General features: G+C 36.5%; 1 protein-coding gene across 1 annotated transcript in view; it reads right to left on the reverse strand.

Annotated features, from left to right (window-relative positions):
- Positions 1-21,515, reverse strand: part of toy (twin of eyeless) — a 477,612-nt gene that overhangs the window by 98,113 nt on the left and 357,984 nt on the right. The window contains exon 7 of the mRNA XM_069823349.1: positions 15,883-15,965. Within this exon, the coding sequence (XP_069679450.1) occupies positions 15,883-15,965 (83 nt within the window). The remainder of the gene's footprint in view (positions 1-15,882; positions 15,966-21,515) is intronic.

Below are 21,515 nucleotides of genomic sequence, written 5' to 3' on the forward strand. Positions count from 1 at the left end.
TATCAGAATTCATATTCACATACCTCGTCTTCCTCATTTCCTCACTAAAGCCGAAATAGGCCTATCAATTTAGTTCACCTGGAAATTTAACACTGACATAGGACTTCAGAAGTTACACAATTGTTAGAGATAACGCAGAAGGGAATGTATTTCTATTATTTTTATTTTACTCGCAAGAGTAAGTAAATAAAAGTATATAACCCCTCTGTGCAGAATTCTAAGAAACCGAGGTTTTTAACAACACATACCTACAGAATTTCGTGCACAAATAAAAGTTCCCTTTGAGTTACATAGAGCGCCGACTTGTTAATAGAAGAATTTGAAAAGCTGCGGCTAGGATTGAAACATTTGATGAGTTTCTTTGGATCCTGTTTCGCCATTCATCGTCGCGCTCTGCTCTCGAGCCAATGGGCTGCATTTTCGTTACTTATCTAAATGAGGAACGGCTGCGGGCTGTACGCTGATACATTGTATTGCTCCGCTCGCTGCGCGATCTATTCACTAAGAATCAAGTGTTAATATAGTCTGAGTACTCGGCGAGCGAGGGGGGGGGGGGGGGAGAGATGTGTTCCTTCCGCACTGCCTAATCCGAAAACTAATTATTTAAACTTTATTTCACGCCACTTCCAACTTCGGGATTTGTGAAAAAAATGTTCGGTCACAAAACAAGAGCGTATTGCCTTTCAATTCGAAACGTCCAATGTCCAATTATGTAGCTACAGTTCTAACATCAAACGTTTATGCTCGAGGACAAATGAAATAGTAATATACGTTACAAGAGCGGTATGTTGACGTTTTCATGTTCGAGGAATAGATTGAAAAAGCGAAACGTAGTTGAGCTTTTTTTAATTTCCGAGAACATGAAAACAATAATACCGCTCGTGTATCGTACATTATTTTGTGCGAAGATCGTTTATTACACACCTGAAAGACGAATTTCTAATTAGTTGCAATGAAATCTCCATCTTGGTTTCTGCTTAATGAGGGCAACTTCGGAAAACCAAAATATCTTTCTTCAACATTGTTGCTATAAAATGTTTTCTGTGTTTACTATATTGCAGCAGGCCGTGATATAAGTCTGTCTTTTTTTTTTCCCCAGTCTATAAATGCAACTTAAAACAAACGGTAAGGTTATGTAATGATTTATTTTTCATTTTAATATTTTAACAATATTATTTATATAACATATTGCAGTAATAACATCGGCATCTGGAATCTTGTTGATTTTTTCACGGCTTCCTTAATGTTACTTGTATCAGGAATGCAATAAGTTTCGTGGAGTAGTAGACTTTACTTAATTTTTGCAAATATTTAAAAACAATAATTAACAATGCAATTTAGGTGAAATTGCAGTGGTAACTTTCCAATTTATAATTATTACTATGTTAAAAGTCTCTAAAAATAATATGTTAAAAGCCTAAAGCAGTAAAATGAATGTCGCGCTTAAGCAGTAAGAAGAGGGAAATTGTTATGTGTGTTACGTTGGGAATACTGAATGTGGTATTTCACACTTACCGCGTATTGGTTCTGTGCGAAAAACAAGCAAATACGCACGATCTCACAGAAAAAATATATATTACTGAATTTTCAAAATCTGACATCACTTAGCAAAAAATTACTTTTGCATTGCTATGGTAGGCCTATTTGTCAGAAGCACAGACTTACTTTCTTGTTGCATTAGACCTATATATATCTTATTACTCTTATTATAGGCTAAACCCATACTAACTGCTTTTCACTAAACCAATTTAGAAGAAGCAACACAGTAATTCCATTGTAAATACTTGTACAGTAGTGACAAAAAAAAATACCGAACCGACCCTTGTAGCAGATTTCAGAGCCGTGTTCACAGTGACAGCACGATAAACTGGTAACTAAGACTTCCGTGGTTCGAATCCTGCCTGGGAAGGAAACTTTTTTTTTGTTCCTCATTCAAATATATTCCCAATAATTTCCGATTGCAGCGATATTTTACTACTTAATTAACTTATCATTCCCAGAACATGAATTTTATCGCCTTATTTTCTAATGGCTTTCGAAATGGACTACGTCAGCAGTCGAAACTACAACAATTTCAATAGATTACTCGCTATCTTGCGAATGCGGGCGTGGCATGCACAGTGACTCATTTCGGGGACTTTGATTATTCCGTCGGTCCGGGTTTTTTGGCACTACTGTACACCCTTTGACACAGAAATTGATTGCTGTTCAGAGACTAAATCCTACCTTGGAATAGCTCGGGAATCATCGTGTGTGCTGTGTTTATACATGCACGTTTTACATAGAGAGATTCGAAGACCGGTATTTGTAACGAGAGGAAGAGTTATACCGCTAAGTCTTACATCTTCGCGCAAAATACGAGTATGTCGTTTCGTGACATACAGATACATCGCAGCTATGGTTTGACTTCATCCTCAGATTTCCCCGTGTGAATCTCGCGTTAATGCGAACAACATTTAGAAAAATCCACACTAAAGAGAACGACCATTTTCCGTATCAATGGATATACACATAGGCCTACATCTACGTTCAATAAAGGAGTAAAGTAAAAATTAATCATTAACAATAGAACATATAAGAAACATTAAATTTACTTCACTCTTAATAATAATTACAGTCCTTACAAAAGGATCAATCAATAAATTTACGGACTGCCCTGAATGTAGGCAACACACAGGATATAGTAAACAGAGAAGTTATCTTGAACCAGGAAAACGCCTGGAATCTATTCTAAATGCATCACTTGAAAGGCTGAGAAGAAGACTATTCGTAAAGCGTAAATGGAGAGATTCCATAAAAAATCACAATAGGTCCTTACACAAAATCATGTATAGAAGCTCAGTTCTTAAAGACAATCTGACGCTGTTTGATAGACTGGCTCAACAGGCATGGAAGAAATGATCTTCAATGACACGAGCATGTATGTTTAAAGTAACAGTACAATAAATTTAAGTGCTGTTCGCAAATACATCGTTTGCACCTTGTAAATAAGAACCAATTCCTTAAACATCTAATTATAAAAATAACATACAATCGAGAGCAAAATGTTTCACGCAATTACAGAAATATTGTAAATTCCTTGTCAGATTTTTATGGTACTTCAATAATTTAATTTAGGCATAAAAATAGGCTCAACTGTTGCGTATCGGTTACAATTTTCTACAATAAAAACCCGTGTTCAAAACGATCACGGCAAAATGCTCTTCAATATACTGTTAAGAAGAAAAGTAGGTCTAAATATTATACATTCCCTATCATAATTTAATTTTATATTGTACAGTACGTCTGGAAGTCTAAAAACGGAAATTCTACTATAAAATAACCACACCATGTAATTCCACATGGTGTCTCAATTACTTCTGACGAGTAGGGAACACAACCTGTCAGAGTAGGCCTACATTTGCGGCTTCTATACGAAAGTGAAATTTTTAGAGAAAATTTTAATCGTTTTTATTTTCGTCCTATTTTGTTAACGGTTAAGGTTTCATTAGTTTTAAAAGTAACTACAATAAAAAAAAAAACTTAAAGCCTAGTTTCTTGTCTGTAGAAGTTTTCGACTGGAGATGCAAGTAGGCCTACAGATAATTATGTAAAAATAATTAATTTACTGGCAGAGAAGTTTACATAAATATGTGAAGTCGCTGAATTCGATTTAGAGAAAATCGCCATTGTGCGTTATTTTATAAAGCTAAAACTAGATTTTTTTTTAAAATGATGATTAGTCGTACATTTGCAGTATTACCCGTCAACAAACAAAGACTTATTTCGAACGGGAACATTTCATACACACTATACCAATACATTTGTGATAAGTTATTCCTTGAAAGAGACGACGATGATGGCAGCGATGATGACGATGAAATGATGATAAATGTACGAACAAAAATAATGTCAAACAACTCCATCGGTCCATTAGAAGTTTTATTTGAAACATTCTGCATCTTTCTCTGCCTTGAACAAGGGAAGAGACACATTTTGGCGGGAACTTTCCCTCTGCAGAAAAACAACATAATATGAGTTACATAAGTATTCGCTAGACCTGGCTGGGCGTTATTAACTCGACTGAGTCACTACAGACTATCCCTTAACTCCCCACTCCACCTTCCCCGGCTGAGATAGTTATGTTCCGGACCGATACGAGTAAACAGGTAGGCAAGCACTGCTGAGTGATGGATTGTAAAAGGCTAAAAGGCAGGCATCATAGCTTTCGGTTCTCGCTGGTCGCCTTAAGTTCACCATTGATTGTGTGTTTGTTTCTAAAGCGGAGTAAGCGGAAAGGACATGAGTGGTGGTATCTCTTTTCCTTTTCCCTTCCTCTTATGCCTAGGGTGGGCTAGACGACTAGTGAAATTGAGAAAAAAGAAACCACATAATATTCAGCCGATAGCAACACTAATTCTATAAGATTAAGAGACATGCATGCTTACGTAAAATGGATGAAAGAATTTAAGTCATTACGTTGAAGTTAGCCATACTAACTCCTAATGATACATATTTAGAAGTGGCAAGTACAGTTTGTTTTAGAGCAGAAACAGGCAAGGTCGGCCTAAGAGAATAAGACGGTGATGATAGTGATGACGGTAATAATGTTGGTGATGGTGAAATTCAATTATTGTAAATTTATGTAGGCTAGGTACTAGAGATGAACAACGATCGAGAAAGCAAGACTAATAGCGTCCGCAAAGCCGAAAACCCGCAATGTTCTATACGTAGCGTCGTTGACGTAAAGACTGCTTGTGAAAGTTTCGAGACGCCGAGATTGATCACTCCTGAAATCCCGAACGTCAAGCAGCCTTGAATCGCTACAGTCGTTTGTATATGACTGAACTTTTATCTACTTTGGCAACTGCTATATTTGTATAAACAATTAAGTAGTCTATTTGAAACATAATCTCTACCTTTCAGTGTATAATAATCCGTTACCCAATCTTTATTTAATTATTAAGCCCTTATTGAAAGGCTGTCCCGCGTCGTGGCGTTGCGGTCTAAGGCATCCTGCCTAGGACCCGCGTTACGGAATGTGCGCTGGTTCGAGTCCTGTGAGGGAATAAATTTTCTCATGAAATTTCGGCCAGTGTATGAGACCGGTGCCCACCCAGCAACGTTGTGCACTTGGAGCTACGATAGGTAGCGAAAATCCGATTTCGCAAACTGGATATAACGGCTGGGGGATCATCGCACTAACCACACGATACCTACATTCTGGTTGGATGATGCTTCGGTATGTGGACGTGAGGCCAGCAGCCAGCTAGTCGGTCTTGACCCTTCAGGGCTATAGCGTCATGGATTTACTTACTTTTACTTATTAAAAGGTTAGGAATTTTCTTTTCATATGTTTGAGATCAAGTGTGCATTCTCAAGTAATAAGATATTAACGTTATGTTTTATGTTTCTTACAAATGAAAATTTATTTGAGAACTGTTTTTTTCTATTTATGTAACCATAGATAATATCAGAAAATTTTGATAACTAAGATACTGTTCTGTATTATCTTTTTGTCTCATTTAAACATTTATAATGTTATTTATTTCATTGATGTTTGTTATTCAAAGTTACGAAATCTTTCCACGCCGACCAAATACTATTTCGAGAATGATGAGCGAGACTCAAAGCGCAAGAGAATGGCGAGACGAGACTCGAAAGACAAATGCAACGGACACAGCGAGCGAGAGCGGCAGTTAGTTTTGTTCATCTCTAATAGGTACAACATTGTATGAAAACATACCAACGATTTGAACAATTTATATACTGATACAGAGAGTACATTGGTTTTAAATATTTTAAGTTGCAATCCACTTGCAAATTAAATCCTGACATTGAATAAATAGGCCTATATGAATTTAGCGACACTCCGCAACACTAAGAGAAAGAGCGAAATTGCTCATAATAGCTGCATTTTGCACTTCCATTGTCCATGCACTAAAAATCAACACATGTCAGTCAAGTCGTCTTCGAATTCTTGACGCATAATTTACCCCGTTTGACACGCTTGTAACCCGCTGACGACCTGGGTTCAATGCCCTGCTGCTGCAATTTTTCATCTCATTGGCTTCGCATCCAGATTGCATCAATGAGCTTCATTTGAAACGCATTCGGGCGTTGCAGTTTGAGCAGTGCAACGCCCTGGGCTATTCGAATGCTAGATGGGTTCGATACCCTGTCAGATCAAACCGCACATATAAATTTGCTCCAGGCTGAAATTTCCCCCGCGAGCGTCAGTAGTTGATACACGATTAATATTTCCAAAGTCTACTCGTTCAATCTAATTATGAATTGCTGTATGTATATAGAAAGCACTATTCGAATTTATTAGAATATTATTCAAGCATGCTTTTCCACAGACAATTTCGTACGGTTATAGGAGTGGGCCATGGTAGAGCCCGGATGTTTAGGCATTTATTTTAGTTAAAATAGGCAGGCATTTAGGCACTAAAAATAGTAAAAATGGGCAGTGAAATAGGCATTTATTATCCATGGAAACATACAAAAAATATACAAATACTTAATAAACTATCCCATAAGGTACTCATGTCGCAAGATTCTTTTTTAAGTTGTCAACTATCATAGTGTCAGAAAGAACGTTTTTCATGATGGAAAAAGATCTTTATACTTCTACTCAAGTGATTGGAGCAAACTTAAAACAACTTATTTCAGAAGGACTACCTCTACTTTCTTTCAGAGATAGAAAAACCAACTGTGTATTGTCTCAAAAAGAGGGGTGTGAGAAGGGATTAGGGACTTCAAAGTACGCGTGACTTGTGCGTGCAAGCGTCAACAGTAACGGGACCTGGAGACTTGCTTTTAATACTTCCTTCATCCCCTTTCTTCCGCTGATAAACCCCGAAGTGATCTGAGAACTGAGGGTTATACTGTTCAAACATCTTTGTTAAGCGACATAAAAGATGAAATCGGTAGGGGAGAAAAGTTTACGACTTCTTGGAAAGATATGCATTGCTGGAGAATAAGATTTTCAGCAAATATTTGTGTGAGGTGAATATATATTTTTAATTTGTACAACGGTTATTTTTTGTGCTTTGATATAATTTATGTGAGGTTTATTTTAAATGCACAAAAATATAGAAAATGTACAATAACGACATAAAAAGGCCAAAAAAGGCATTTAACCTTAAAATAGGCAACGGGAGCTAAAATAGGCAAAAAAGGCAAAAGAAAAATTGGGCATATCGTCCCCAAATTTGTGGAAACGTGTTTATCTCTAATAGGTCTTTCATACGTACACTCAGGTTAAAAAAAAGGCATTTTGCCTAACATCCGGGCTCTAGCCATGAGAATCTGACTATCTTTAACATACAATAAGTTGGTAAAAATGACATAGGCCTATACGTGAATACGTGAGTTATACGTAAGCGCAATGTAAGTCAATGTTGTAAAAATGGAGCTAAGAAATGCTGAACATCGTGCTTTTGTGGCGGAAGCATTAAAAAAAATGCTAACTTAGTTATCATTATACAACGATTATTTCGTCGACATTTTAATGTTCCACGCCATGGTGCCGTTCCTAGCAGGAACAGTATGAAGTTATGGATAGAGAACTTCAGATTAACTGCTTCTGCAAACGAAGAAGTTATCACCAGGTCCTGTACACACTGTGAGAACACCACGAAACATCGAAAGAGTCAGTCAGGCAATAGTAAGGGGTCCTCATCACTCAACCAGAAAACACGCTGCTGCCTTAGGTTTATCACGTACCAGTTTGGGAAGAATTCTGCATAAAGATCTAAATTGTCATTCCTGCAAGATGGTTTTGATTCAAGAGTTAAATGATCGTGATAAAGGAAAGCGAACGGCATTCTGTGAAAACTTTCTCTACGTCTTTACTGATGAAATGGTCCCGTCAATGAGTGATGAAGCACATTTTCATTTAAATGGTACCGTGAACAAACAAGATTTTCGTTATTGATCTGATAAAAATCCACAGCAGCTTCATATGCGTCCTCTTCATAGTCCATTTGAAACGGTCTGGTGTGGCGCAAAATGCAATTGTGTATAGGCCTATACTCCAAGGCCCCCCGAGCTACAGATTTCCTTTCGGGTCACATCCCAACTCCCCTGCAGTCTGCAGAATCCCTTTTACCTTTCCATGTAAGCATCACCGCGATTCCTCAACCCTATTCCCACGAACTACCATGAGCTCCAAGGGAGAGCCCGCGGTACACCACAGCACTACCACCAGCAACTGATTACATACCACGGGGTTCAAGTTTTGTGGCAGCCTGCAGTCGACTCTACATCGGACGAAAGCCCAGATATTCTGCTTCAACTGGTTGAGAAAACCTTGGAAAAACCTCAAGGTGGTCGTTCCCACAGTGGACTCTCCAAAGATCGACTGAACAGAATTGAAAATTCAGTCCAATAAGGGTAGTGGAATACAAATTCTTACTGGTTATCCATCAACGAATACAGTACTGTACTTTCATTTCCTGTCCGCCCCGAGACTTGTGTATGAGCTTCTAGTACCACAGTGGGTTTCGACAGTTCCGTCTCACAAACGGCACAATTCTCAAATAGAAGAAGAAGAGCTCATTAATTTAAAATCAGTGATTAAATTTGGATGTCCTAATAAATAAAATATTCTGTTTTCTTTTAACATAAGTATCACTGCAAGACACGGAACCAATTCCCATTCAAATGGCAAACCCATTTCTTAGTGCTCGTATAGGGGCATGTCTAATTCTCTTACGTAAGAAGTCGAACTATGGGATGTCGAACTTGTTTTCTGTCGAACTTAAGAGCTTCCACTGTACGTAAATATATGCAGAGTAGTAAATCTATACTCCTGTCGAGAGGTGATCGCACCCATATGTAGTTATGCATAAAGATATGTAACACAGTAAAGCAATTCACCTTTCGGTTTTTAATAATATGTGACAAAATGTTAAATTTTTCGCTAATTGTTGTATTACTTTGTATATCAGTCAATTTAATAACATGTGACAAAATGTTACATTTTTCGCTAATTGTTGTATTACTTTGTATATCAGCCAATTTAATAATATGTAACAAAATGTTAAAATTTTCGCTAATTGTTGTATTACTTTGTATATCAGTCAATTTAATAATATGTGAAAAAATGTTAAATTTTTCACTAATTGTTGTATTACTTTGTATAGCAGCCAATTTAATATGTGACAAAATGTTAAATTTTTCGTTAATTGTTGTATTACTTTTTGTATCAGCCAATTTAATAATATATGACAAAATGTTAAATTTTTCGCTAATTGTTTTATTACTTTGTATATCAGACAACCTATTTTAAATCTGTTATTTATCAACTGCGAGATTAAGATCTAGCGTCGATGGAAATGATGATAATGGTGTGATATGTGGCAAGATGTTCCCAAGAATTTGGCATGGGATTACCCAACATTCACCTCACAGTTGAGAAAATCTTCGGAACATCTCAATCAGATAATCAGCCGGACTGGAATTCGAAGGAACACTCTAGCTCCTTTCGGAATTACATCAGTTGCCAACACGCGAACTGATCCGTGGTAGAAGCCGTTCCACGGAGGTTGAAGCATGACCTTGGACGCGCTGTCAACGAAAATGTGTCTACTCCGTAAGATTACCACGTACTGCCGCTCATATAACCTGCGCGAGATGACAAGGCCAAGCTTCAACTACGTGGGAACGGCTTCTACGTAAAGCGACAAAAGATTGACATCATCTGTACATTAATTTTCTTATGTTCCGAAGTTATTGCGAATTAGATATACCACATTAGCTGGCTAGTTCTCTAAACGCAATCATAGAAACCGTACAGATAGGCCAGGAAAATCGAACTACGAATGCAGCAGGAAGGGAGCCGGCACGAGCGAGGCAAAGAGAGCAATCCTCGCCCACCCGGTCGGACTTGTAACTTTCACAAGAATGCTGCAGCAGTCATCCATGAAATCCCTTTCACCGCTTTGAGGACAGCATGCAACTCAATGCAAGATGGGTCTTCGGTTTCCATATTGAATATTTGCGTGACTGCAGTCCTTGTGAAATTAATATGGCAATATGATTTTCTACCAAAGGGCGCAACTTACTAGAAAAGCAATGCATTTCATATTCAACAGGAAATTATTGTCGTCAGATAAGAAGTTAAAGTAGGTCTACTAACATTTACAACAATGCTGCAGCTTACATCTTACATGTATACTGGGTGTTCATTTCAAAGTGCATCATGACGTCACTGTTGTTGGGTCACCAATTTGAAGCGAGTTTCAGCTTATATATCAGAGAAGTGCCTATTATTTAAGGCGTTATTCAATCTGAACTTGAGAACGTGTACGGTATAACTTGAACGTCGTAGCAACAGATGGCGGTCTGTACGGTCTGTGTGCTACCATAACCTCTTTCGAACTGTGTTTTGCGCCGGCAAGTCGTACGCAGGGTATTTGTTATCATCGGTTGCGTACGGTAACATTCCACAACACAAATCAAATGCTCCGTGTCCATGTCGACCGTCGGAGTTAATGTCAACAAATACGTAAGTAATCGTCTTAACCCTCTCCCCATATCCCGACAGTACGTATTTCCAAAGAGTTCACATTCCTGCCACTACCGGCGTTACTGTACGTATCGGTACGTACTCTTCAGAATGAACGCCGTACTTGCTAGGCAACTTCTATGCTGCGGAAGTGTAGGAAGATTGAATTCTCTAGGCTCATCGGCTAGCCACATGACGGCATACAGCGAGCCATGACACACTTTGAACTGAACACCCAGTAGAATATAAAGCCATTGGATATAAATCACACATATTTACTACCAGTATAATATGTCTTTATTCATAAATTAAAATAAAATAAATAAATATTTTGTGTAGGTCCGCCCATCTCTGATATTCTCGGAAAGCCTAAGTTTAGCAACAGTTTTCATATCATGGCTGAATTTGTTCACTGCTGCTTAGACATGTTTCTTACTGGGGAATGATAAATAAAATGTGCGAGAGAAATTAAATAATGGTATTAGATATAAAAAATAATATTGCTTTACATATAATTTTCTATCAATAAAACAGCCAATCAAATGCTCCATTTCACAACAGAGATATTAATGAATAACTATGTAAAGTTTAATCATTCTAGCTTCAACCATTGAGAAATAAACTGAATACTTAACGTTGAAGACATAGAAAATTTATTTTTTGGCATGATTAAATTTAAAGTTTTGGTTACAGTAACCAGTATATTAACACAACTTCTACCAATTATATAAAAGTATACTTATAACTAAGATAGTGAGATAACATTTCATGAAACCGTACATTTTAATTTAAGTGTGCTTAAATGCGACAGGCTCATGTCAGTAGATTTACTGGCATGTAAAAGAACTCCTGCGGGACAAAATTCCGGCACATGCGGCGACGCTGATATAACCTCTGCAATTGCGATCGTCATTAAATAAAACACAACATTTAACACTTAGCGCGAAAATAAAAAAAATGATAAAATTTGTCAAAATTATACTATTTTCAGTATCGCATCGCCTTAAAAACAAACCGCATTCTTTACTGAGGTAACGTACGTACACTGCAACCTCATATTAAATTACACGGAATTCCTATCAGAGGAATTACGTCCCTCAACACTTGTAACTCGTTCATTAAGAACTAACACCCAAAATAGCGCCAGCTACAGCGCCACTTAGCTGTTTGCAATGGGCCGAAAGTTTTCTGAACACCGTACAACATTATTACTTGCGTCTAAGCTGCCATATATTTAGAGGGTTACAAATATCAGACTTGGATATTATACCATCCATCATCATTACGGATGGTACGTAATAATGAAAAGGGACTTCCCCCTTCTCCAAGTATACTTTTCCCCTTCATTCCCTCTCTGATCCCTCCTCGTCTTTTCATCATGCCATTACTTCAATTCCAGTGTGGGATATACATTCAGTCGGAGTTTACGTTGCCAGTCGAAAGTTTAAACTTTGCCGGAGATGTATGTATCATAGAGGCCTTCTCTTCTATAAAACCCGCCACCCTTCCCCCTCTCTTATTCGTTCACTTTTCCCCCATCCCACAAGTTTCCTGCATTCCCTTCAACCTCTCCTCTGGTGGTGGTATTTTATGTGCTCTTTCACAGTTGGTATGATGATGAGATGATGTTCTCTTTTACTTACATGTATACATACATTTAGTTTTTAGAAATAAAAAAATGGAAGTCTGTCATGCGTGTTGTGATATATATACAGTAGGTGCTCCTGTTTCCTTTTGAAATTACCACATTTATACATACACACATTCATACTAAGTTGTATAGAATATTCGTCAGGGCATGAGAAATTGTAGACCCGCGGGTGGTGAGGGGACCACAGCGTATATACGTGTATGTATAAGACTGAAACTTTTTAAAATGAAGAGATAGTAGCTTTAGGTAAAAAGAGAGAGACAGACAGACAGACGCAGGGTTGCCTTTAGTGAAAGCTCAACGAGTGTAGCCTAATCTAATGCCTGCTGCTATTTGAATGTATTGCTGACGTAGCTCGGGCCTCTTCTAGAACGTAGTGTAGCTGTCTTTCTCTCAAACATTTTGAATGTAATGGGAGATGTACAGTAATTTAATGGAGTAAGTGATGTGTGTATCATCACAAAAATCCACCCCGCATCTCCCCCGCCACTACGACGTCTCATTCAGAATCCATCACGCATCTTCACACAATAACAAAGCGAAACACTTGTATTATATAAACCCGTCGGTATGCATATATTTTAATGACGAAATATTTCCATTTTTCGGATGCTGTTGGAGTGTTTTCTTGTATGTACTTATCATTTCTTCAAGACGTGTATCACCATTGAGATTTAGTTTTCCGCAAACTTCCCGGTTCCCGTTAACAGCTCTCAACAATGAGTTTTGAGTTCATGTCGAAACAGTACAGAAGCCCCTCCTCTTTGTTGAATCGTAATTCCGGGACGATGGTCTGCATGTCGTGAAACGCACTTGTGTCGTAATAAACGAGATTCTCTCGAATGCTTCGGATTTTGTTTTCTTGAAGAAATTCGTCGCAGATTCTCACGATGCCCATTCATAGCTACTGAAGTTGGTCACGTTTATTAATAGGGATATCTTGAACTAGCACCAACAGATAGCGCGTGTGTACTTTGAGGGATGCGCTTTGCGTGTGCATTTGTTTTCCGGTATATAAATATTGAGGATTTACGTAGTGTATTAGTACATTAAATACTCTTAAAAACAACTCAAAATGGCAAATTATTGTGTGTTCCTATATGTAAAAACCAGGAAAAGCCTTTTGTCTTCATTCAGGTCCCGAAATATTATGAATATATGCTTTGAACCTTAAAAATTTAACTAATGAAATTGCGCCTCGAAAGTGTTAGCAATTAAACAAAAATAACTACTTCAAGTAAGGAATTGCTGGCTACAGTTTCATTTTGGAAGAGGAAAAAGTAAATTAATAAAAACATATGCAACCTCGACAGCAAGCTATGTTAGCTTACATTACATTCAGTACTTCTAGGAGTCTCCGAAGTTTACGCCTGCAGTAAACTCTCGATTAACTGAGATGTTTATTATCCAGGACAATCCATAGTGAAATCCATTTCGTGAATAATGTTTTTAATGTGCTGTAGATTAATTATCAAAACCAAGTTTTTACTTTAAATTTTCAAAATCATCCTACATAGTATTCAAAACTGCATGTTCTTATCCTATAAAACACAGGAATAATCGTGATACTAGCTACTGAGATCATATTATATCATCTTATCAAACATTGCATTTAATCTTTCTGCAACTAGAGGGAAAAAAATACGAGGAATTCAATCTCTATAGTCCCTTCCCTATAAAAAAAATTGGTTGTTGCATATCCTGTTTTTAGCGTAGGCCTACGGTACTTACAATACTAATGGTTAAAGAGGTAATATTTACTTTCGACAAAGTTCCTATTTTATTTACTTATTATTTTTATTCGTGCACCTCGTTCTCAAAGTTCTCGTTTAGGTTCGTGCATATTCAATTTACTCGTATCTATATCCTGCATACTGCAGATTTCCTCATCCATCTCTCAGTATTATACAAATTTACGCTATTATTTATTGTAAATTAAATTAAATTATGAGGTAAGAAAGTACTGAATTATATTAAATTATACTAGGTTATACAAACTAATTATACATATAATTTTGACACGCACAAAAAAAGCAACAAGCGGGAGAACGTAATCAACTGCAGCATATGGCATAATATAGCCATACAACATGTTGTGCCGCATGGAACGCTCCTGCCATCTAACGGTAAAACTTCGCATAAGATATTCCTATTTCAATGCAAAATAATTGTTGTAAGTTATAGCGAACGTTTGATTTCAATTTGAATAGCAAGTGGATTCGTACGTCACCTCGTTCACCGTGACCGCCAAGATATATCCTATTGTAATCCTTGAGTAACCAAGCGTGCTGAGGGAAGGTAACAAGACTTAAGAGAGTTCACTTCCATGAAATAGCATGGTGTGTAGCTACAAAGAGCGTATCGTTGTCTATTAAGAATTCCGATTCTAGGAAAATTGATCACGTTTCTATTGAACACAATATATTGTATTAGTCATACCGATTTCGCCATATACATATTTGTCACATGTGGAATATTTGTCACTCTTGTCGATTTGTCACGAAGGTTTTTGGTTACGTGCGGAATAGGTCATATTTTTAATCTATATAATATTATATAATAAATTTATGATTTATTAATGACAAAACTGATCATTTACAAGTAAGATTCCTTTTTCAATCAGATGAAAACAATTTGCATGAGAATTAAATTAACATGTTGCCTGAGAGATTTTGACTTATATCACGAAGATAAGTTAAAACATTCCCTTGTGTTTTATATTCTTCGTAATTCTGTACAATTCTAGCTATTCGGAAATCCATCTTATTATACTTCCTCTTTTTGGTAGGTAGAGTGTGTCCAGCTTGTAATTTTTTCGATGTCCCTGTGTACTTCTGCTGCTTCACGTTGCAGTTGTTCCAAGAGATGATACAGAGATGGATAAGCCCTTCCTATCAGCGTGTTCAGTTTCGTGTGCCAATTTGCCAACCTTCACAATATGTGAGGCTATCAAGTGCAAAACTCGCCTTATCCAAAATTTAAAAAAAAATTAGTTACATATGGGATGTTGTACTTCTTGAGCTCTCTATCTACTGATAGACTATGGTCGGTTTGTGCAAATCTTGTCTAATTCCTCTTCCATAGAGCTCAGAAAACTACTATCAAATGCAAAACTGCCCATATCCATAACGGTTTTTCCTGTTTTCTGACAAATCATTTTATCTGAATGAGGCGAGTTTTGCATTTGATAGCCTCATGTGTTAATTGTATGTTGGAACATTTTCTTCTGTCCGCTGATAATTCCATATAGGCCTATTCATCGGATATCGTGGTTGCTGTAAATCTCTTCCTCGACTTATGTTTAATAACATCATTATATTCTCATCAAGTTTCTGTCATTACGACGGAGCATGATTCGCTTCTCTTTTGATGGTAGGCCTATTGATTATTTTGAAGAAATGCACAATGCTAACCACATAATCAAATAATAACTAGTGTAGTTAAGAATCTCTAACGGCAGTGAAGACGGAATATATAAAGGAATCCAATATTAGTGAAAGAGTACGTGCGCAACTCCTGCTTGCATGGGAATTAATAAAATTACCTATTGTCTAATTAGATAATGAACACGCAATTTGCTGGGTTTTAAGTAGTCACTGCATTATTGTCAAATATTAGCATATTACAGATACGATCAATACAATACATTAACAATAAAGACAGACACATATTAAATAGCGTTGCCATAAAAAACACACACACAAATACTCGTACATAGATTCTTGTTCATTCTTACCTGAATTCGCGCTTCAGGAAGTCCGATCTTCTCCGCCAGTCTCTCCCGCGCGAAGACGTCTGGGTAGTGTGTGCGTTCGAATTCTGAAAAGAAAGAAACATAGTTATGTATCATATTTCAACTTTTAAAAGTAGGGCCTATGCACCTATATAAAGTGTCTGTGGCTGACGTGCTAGAGCGGTCTTCCCGGGTTTGTCGTGATGGAATTTGTGGTGGGTAAATCAGACGTTGCAGAGGATTTTTCTTGGGTTACTCCCGTTTCTCCTATCATTTCACCTACATTCTCCACTTCATATAGGGTAAAGGTTGCTAATACTGTGATACGAGTAATATTGTGATAGTTCTTTTTGAGAATTTATTACAATTTTACTGAGCGAGAGGATGATCGGTTTTTGCGTCGACGTATTAAGGGAATGTTCGTGGACAAGTTGCTGCACAAAACTGGTTCTTCTCTCGCACAGTAAAATTGTAATAAATTCTAAAAAAAAAAAAAAAAACTATCACAATATTACGAACCTTTATCCTACACTTCCTCTCTTTCATCGTCAGCATCTCCGTTTCTTTCCCTCATATCGGACTTTCGCGTCCGATCCAGAGTCGACTGCGTGTTGCCATCGAACTTGGAACACGTGTTAAGTGGTCATTAGTTGCTGGTGGTAGTGCTATGTACCGTTGCCTCTTCCTTGGGCTCATGGTAGGCCTATTTCGTGGGACCGAGGTTGGGGGATCTCTGTGAGGCCTACGTGGAAAGATAAAGAGATTCTGCAGGCTGTAGGAAGTTCGGAGGCAGGCCGTAGGGGAATATGTAGAGGGGGAGGGCCTTATGCCAAGGCATGCACATTATTCCATCTCGAGTAGCATAATGGACCCATCCAAGCGGCCTAAGTGTGAGGGCAGTCCCAGCCTTTGCCTCTCTCCCCTACGAAAGAAAGTCAATTATGATAATAAAGCAGAACTCTCTTTGTTTATGTTACGTCAGTTCTGTAAATCTGTGATCATAATACCAATTTACGATGCAATCCAATATTTTATTTGGGCCTAACTGGAATCTCTTGATTCACGAAATATAATAAAAGATTGTTTACAAGAACAATTTAGGTATTTCACCTAACTGCTGAGGCTTAAATATTTCCGAAGTTTCGGAACTATATGATCAGAGTAAAATTGCCTAAAAACTCAAGGGTTGCCTAGCTTATTTGATCAACTTCTGTGTAGCCATAACAGAGTTGGGAATCCTTCACATCTCAGGCAAAATCACCCTCATAATGGAATCTGCAAGAAGTCCCGAAACTTGTGAAATATCTAATCTAAAAACATAATTGAAATCCTTGTATCTTTCTTTTAAAAACAATCACTGTGAAAGCCTGTAATCCAATAAATTAAATCTTGTTTATTGAATTTTCTTCACAGAGGTGTCACACATCCCAAAGACTGTGTAATATGCACTCACACTTCCCAACTCAGGTTCGATTTCCGGAAAAAAGTGTAAATTAATTTCCCTTCCGTACGAATGTTGTGTATACTTCGTCATAGGCCTATATATTTGTATTATGTTGTCTTAAGGGGTTAGGTACAGCTTACAGCAGTAAAATTTTTGGAAATATTCAACCATTTTTTCTCCATTACTGTTTCTTGTACAATAATGAAAATTGGTATGTGTAAAACACTGTCCTGCTACATGAAAAAAATATTTTTACGATTTAAAAAGATTATTTTTATATTTTTTTTTTCAAAATTCATAATGGTGGTAGTTCACTGTGCAGTGATGAAGCATTTCTCCCATAACTCAAAAACTTGTTAACTTTATCATCTTCTCTCTCTTATTTTATTGCTGAAACTCATGTTTACAATATCATGCTCTTTCAACTACATTCCTTAATAAATAATTTTTTTCTATTAGGAGAAAATACTGATATTTGATCATTTTTAATTAATTTATTTTTTATCAGACAATCTATCAAAGGTAGAGAAGTAATCTTGCATCATATTGTAGATATGACATGAGGCGTCTAGAATCAAAACCCGCCAAGTCCATCGAAGAAAAAAAAATGAGATAAAGTTATTTTTCTGTGTACCTTCGCATGGCCAATCCGATGCTGGCATTATTTTTCTGCAATATCCGCTGGATTCCTCTGAAAATGCTGGACAAAAGTTAGGGTTAGTTTCAATATCCGCTAGATCCAACTGAATTTCTGCCATTGTTAGTTTCAAAAACCTCCAAGTCCCTTTCTACCAATCAGGTTGTGGGGCTGCTTTACCCAGCATTCCTCAGCTGTGCGATGTTGATTTATTATTTGTGTGGTTAAGCTCTTGTTAAACCTTATTAAGTTCAATTTCTACTCTAATAATATTCAGTGAAATGGTGGATAGAATGAGCAGTGAGTTACAAAAATGTTCTTACCAATTAATAATTAATTACATAATTTTGTCGGTACTCCTCTTGTGCCCTCTATACCAGCTTGTAATCATGCTGTTGGCAGTAAATGGAAATCCAACAGTTTAAGTTTGTAGGACATAAAGAAGTTCCATCCCGTTTACTACTCTTCATCAGATAATCAGCAATAAGACAATTTTATTACTGCACAAAATAAAAATACAACAATGATTGGAATGTGCTCTAAATGTCTACTCACTGAAGCACCTCTAACTATTAAAAAAGTGTAAATTACATTTCCTGTGGTTGGGCATTTATTTCTCCCTCCCGATCACATATTTGAAGTAATCGAAAAAGAAATAAGGAAGTGATTGTAGATCCCCAAGAATATAAAGATATCATTGGCAAACATGGAACAGTCTTTAATCTTGAAAATGAAGATGTAGGCTTACCTCTCCAAGACTGGAAGAAAGAGGCAGACATAATTTTAAGATCTCCTCCTATTTTAAGTTCAGTGCCTGTAAAAGATTTATTTTAAGACTATCTGCATTGAAAGAACAGATAACAGTGCAAGAGGAGTTTAACTATAGAACTGACACCTTTGTTGCAAAGGTAGTAACAAGAAAAACAATAGAATTGAACGTGAAGAATAAGAAGACGAAGAAGAAACTGTTAATCTGGAGGAAGAGGAATGTGACAATATTGTGTAAAATTTGTATGAACTTAAAAAGTGTAACATATATTCAAATTTATACTGCTGTTATGTTTAAAGCATCTGCATAATCATACTTCAAGTCTGGGTTTCATTGCCTACATAATTTGTAAGGTTTAAGTTAAAATGTTTTCCTTTTTGACTCATTTTTATGCTTAGAACTAATTCTCTTACTTTCAAAAGCCTCCAAATACACTTTTCAGTTTCAAAATCAGTTAGGTGCTAATTTAACCTCACGAATTTGTTAGTTTCAATGAAGGGGCAATCCTGTAATTTGTTTGAACGTATCTAATGATAATAAAATACTTGATAAAAGCATTGTTTATATTCCAAGAATGTTTATTTATATGGAAACAGTTTTTTCCATTTTCCCACAAATTTTGTTTTATGGACTTGGAGGGTTTTGATTCTAGACGCCTCACATGCATAAATACACAAAACATTTTCATCACAGACTGTTGGATACTGCTTGAATTATGTGGGAAACGTTTCATCACTGCACAGTGAACTGATTTTGAAAAAAAAAAAAGTAAATAATTGTTTAAATCGTAAAAATATATATATATTTTTTTTTCATATAACAGAAGGACAGTGTTTTATACATACTAATTTTCATTATTGTACAAGATTCAGAAATGGAGGAAAAAAATGTTGACTATTTCCAAAAATTTACTACTGTAAGCTGTACCTAACCTCTTAAGTAGCCATACTGCGCCATTCGAACTACAAGATGAGGGTCTTTTGCTCTTGTGAATATCTGACGTTGACCCCAAATTCTGACAAGAAATAAGACGAAAAGTTCCTTCAAAATCTACGACAGTGTTTACCATTCTCACTGGGGAATTAAGAGAGATGTATTTTGGAACGAATTATATCAAATAATACAACATCATGAAGAAAGGTGTCAGGGTACGAAAATTTGAAAAATTGCAGAAAACTTTAAAATTTTCTACATGCTCTTGAGTGGAGCATGTGGTCTTGTAATTTCTAAGAAGTTCAATCTCTTAAGTACTGAACTTTGTATCCAAGATCATTTAATTTACTTTGCACTTGTGTTTGTTGCCTGTCTTTATAATCCATTAAGTAGCAGGAAACAAAAGATATTTAGACACAGAGAAACGAATGGAGGAGAGACAAGTTCGCTTTTCCCTCCTCCTCCTCCTACTTCTCCACCTCATCCTCGTCCTTTTGAAGTTTGGTTTTCTTTGTATGGACATTGGAGTTTCTCTCTGTGATGACACAAGAAGCAGTGGCGGTCGTGCACTTGCCAAGAAATAAGTTCGCTTGTATTTGTTTCTCTGTTTACTATCCCATGCTTTTACAACGAAAACGAGAAAAGTTGCTTTATAGGCACTCAAAATAACACGTATTACGAAGACCAGTAGTCATATGTTGCAATATACTGAGAGCAAACTCTCTTAGAAGGATCAGCTAAAGCACAAAATAATTTCTTGAAGAATTACTGTACATTATTGCGACTTGGAAATTACCAAAACAGCACAAAACTTCACTGTAACACAATTTACAGAGTACGAAACAGTTTCAAGTCATTAAAAAACTACAATTCTTTCCAAACATTGTGTAAAGTGCTGTGTGTACTGCGAATTTTCCTGAATTATTGGACGAATTTTGTTCATATTCTGTATTCACGAGTCAATTTTTCCGGGAATGATGCACATGAAATATTTTAGTCAAAAATTAATCGGTTTTTATTTGAAGTCAAAAATACACAGTAGCGCTCCAGCTCAAATTAAAATCAACAATGCTATTTGTGATTTTTTGTATTACGCAGAAATAAAATGATAAATGGAGCGGATCACACGCTATCCACGGAAAACGTTTGACTGAGTGACATTAACTATTATGTACAGAATGATTTATGCTTTTCATTCCGAATTTGTAAGTTTTAAAAGACGGAGGCTACAAAGTAAAGCAGGTATAGCAGAACATTCATAAAAACATATAAAGAAAGGAAGGAGAGTTGAAAAGAAAGAAAGCAGGAAAGAAAGAAAGAAAGAAAGAAAGAAAGAGGAAGGAAGAAAGAAACAACGTATCGTACATAATATAATAATCATTTATCTTTAACCTTTAAGAATCAGACTATAGAGCTCTTTCCTTCCCCATTCTTGTGAAAGATGAATCAATATTAGGCATATACACATTTTGTAAGCAGTGGAATTTCTTAGTCATGAAGCTAGCAAGGCTCAAGTTCCACGATTAGAAAACACGACCAAGAAAAAAAAAGAACACTTAATCCCTATGCGGACATAAATCTCCATTTATTCGAACTAATCGAAAACGACTTCTCTAGATTTATGGCTAGAAACACAAACATTTAAACCACAACGCAGATCCTAATAATCTATATGTTGACTATGTACAAATATACAACCCATAACTCTTAATTTTATTCATAGTATACGTAACATTCACATACTATCCAGATAAGTTACATTTAACATTACAGGAAGAACAGCTTTTCTCTTCGAGTTGTAAATGTGCCCCATAGATTTATTTTATTAGTAGTAGATTATCAATTTGTAAGAA

This window comes from Periplaneta americana, chromosome 4, assembly GCF_040183065.1.
Source record: "Periplaneta americana isolate PAMFEO1 chromosome 4, P.americana_PAMFEO1_priV1, whole genome shotgun sequence".
Classification (NCBI taxonomy): Eukaryota; Metazoa; Arthropoda; class Insecta; order Blattodea; family Blattidae; genus Periplaneta; species Periplaneta americana.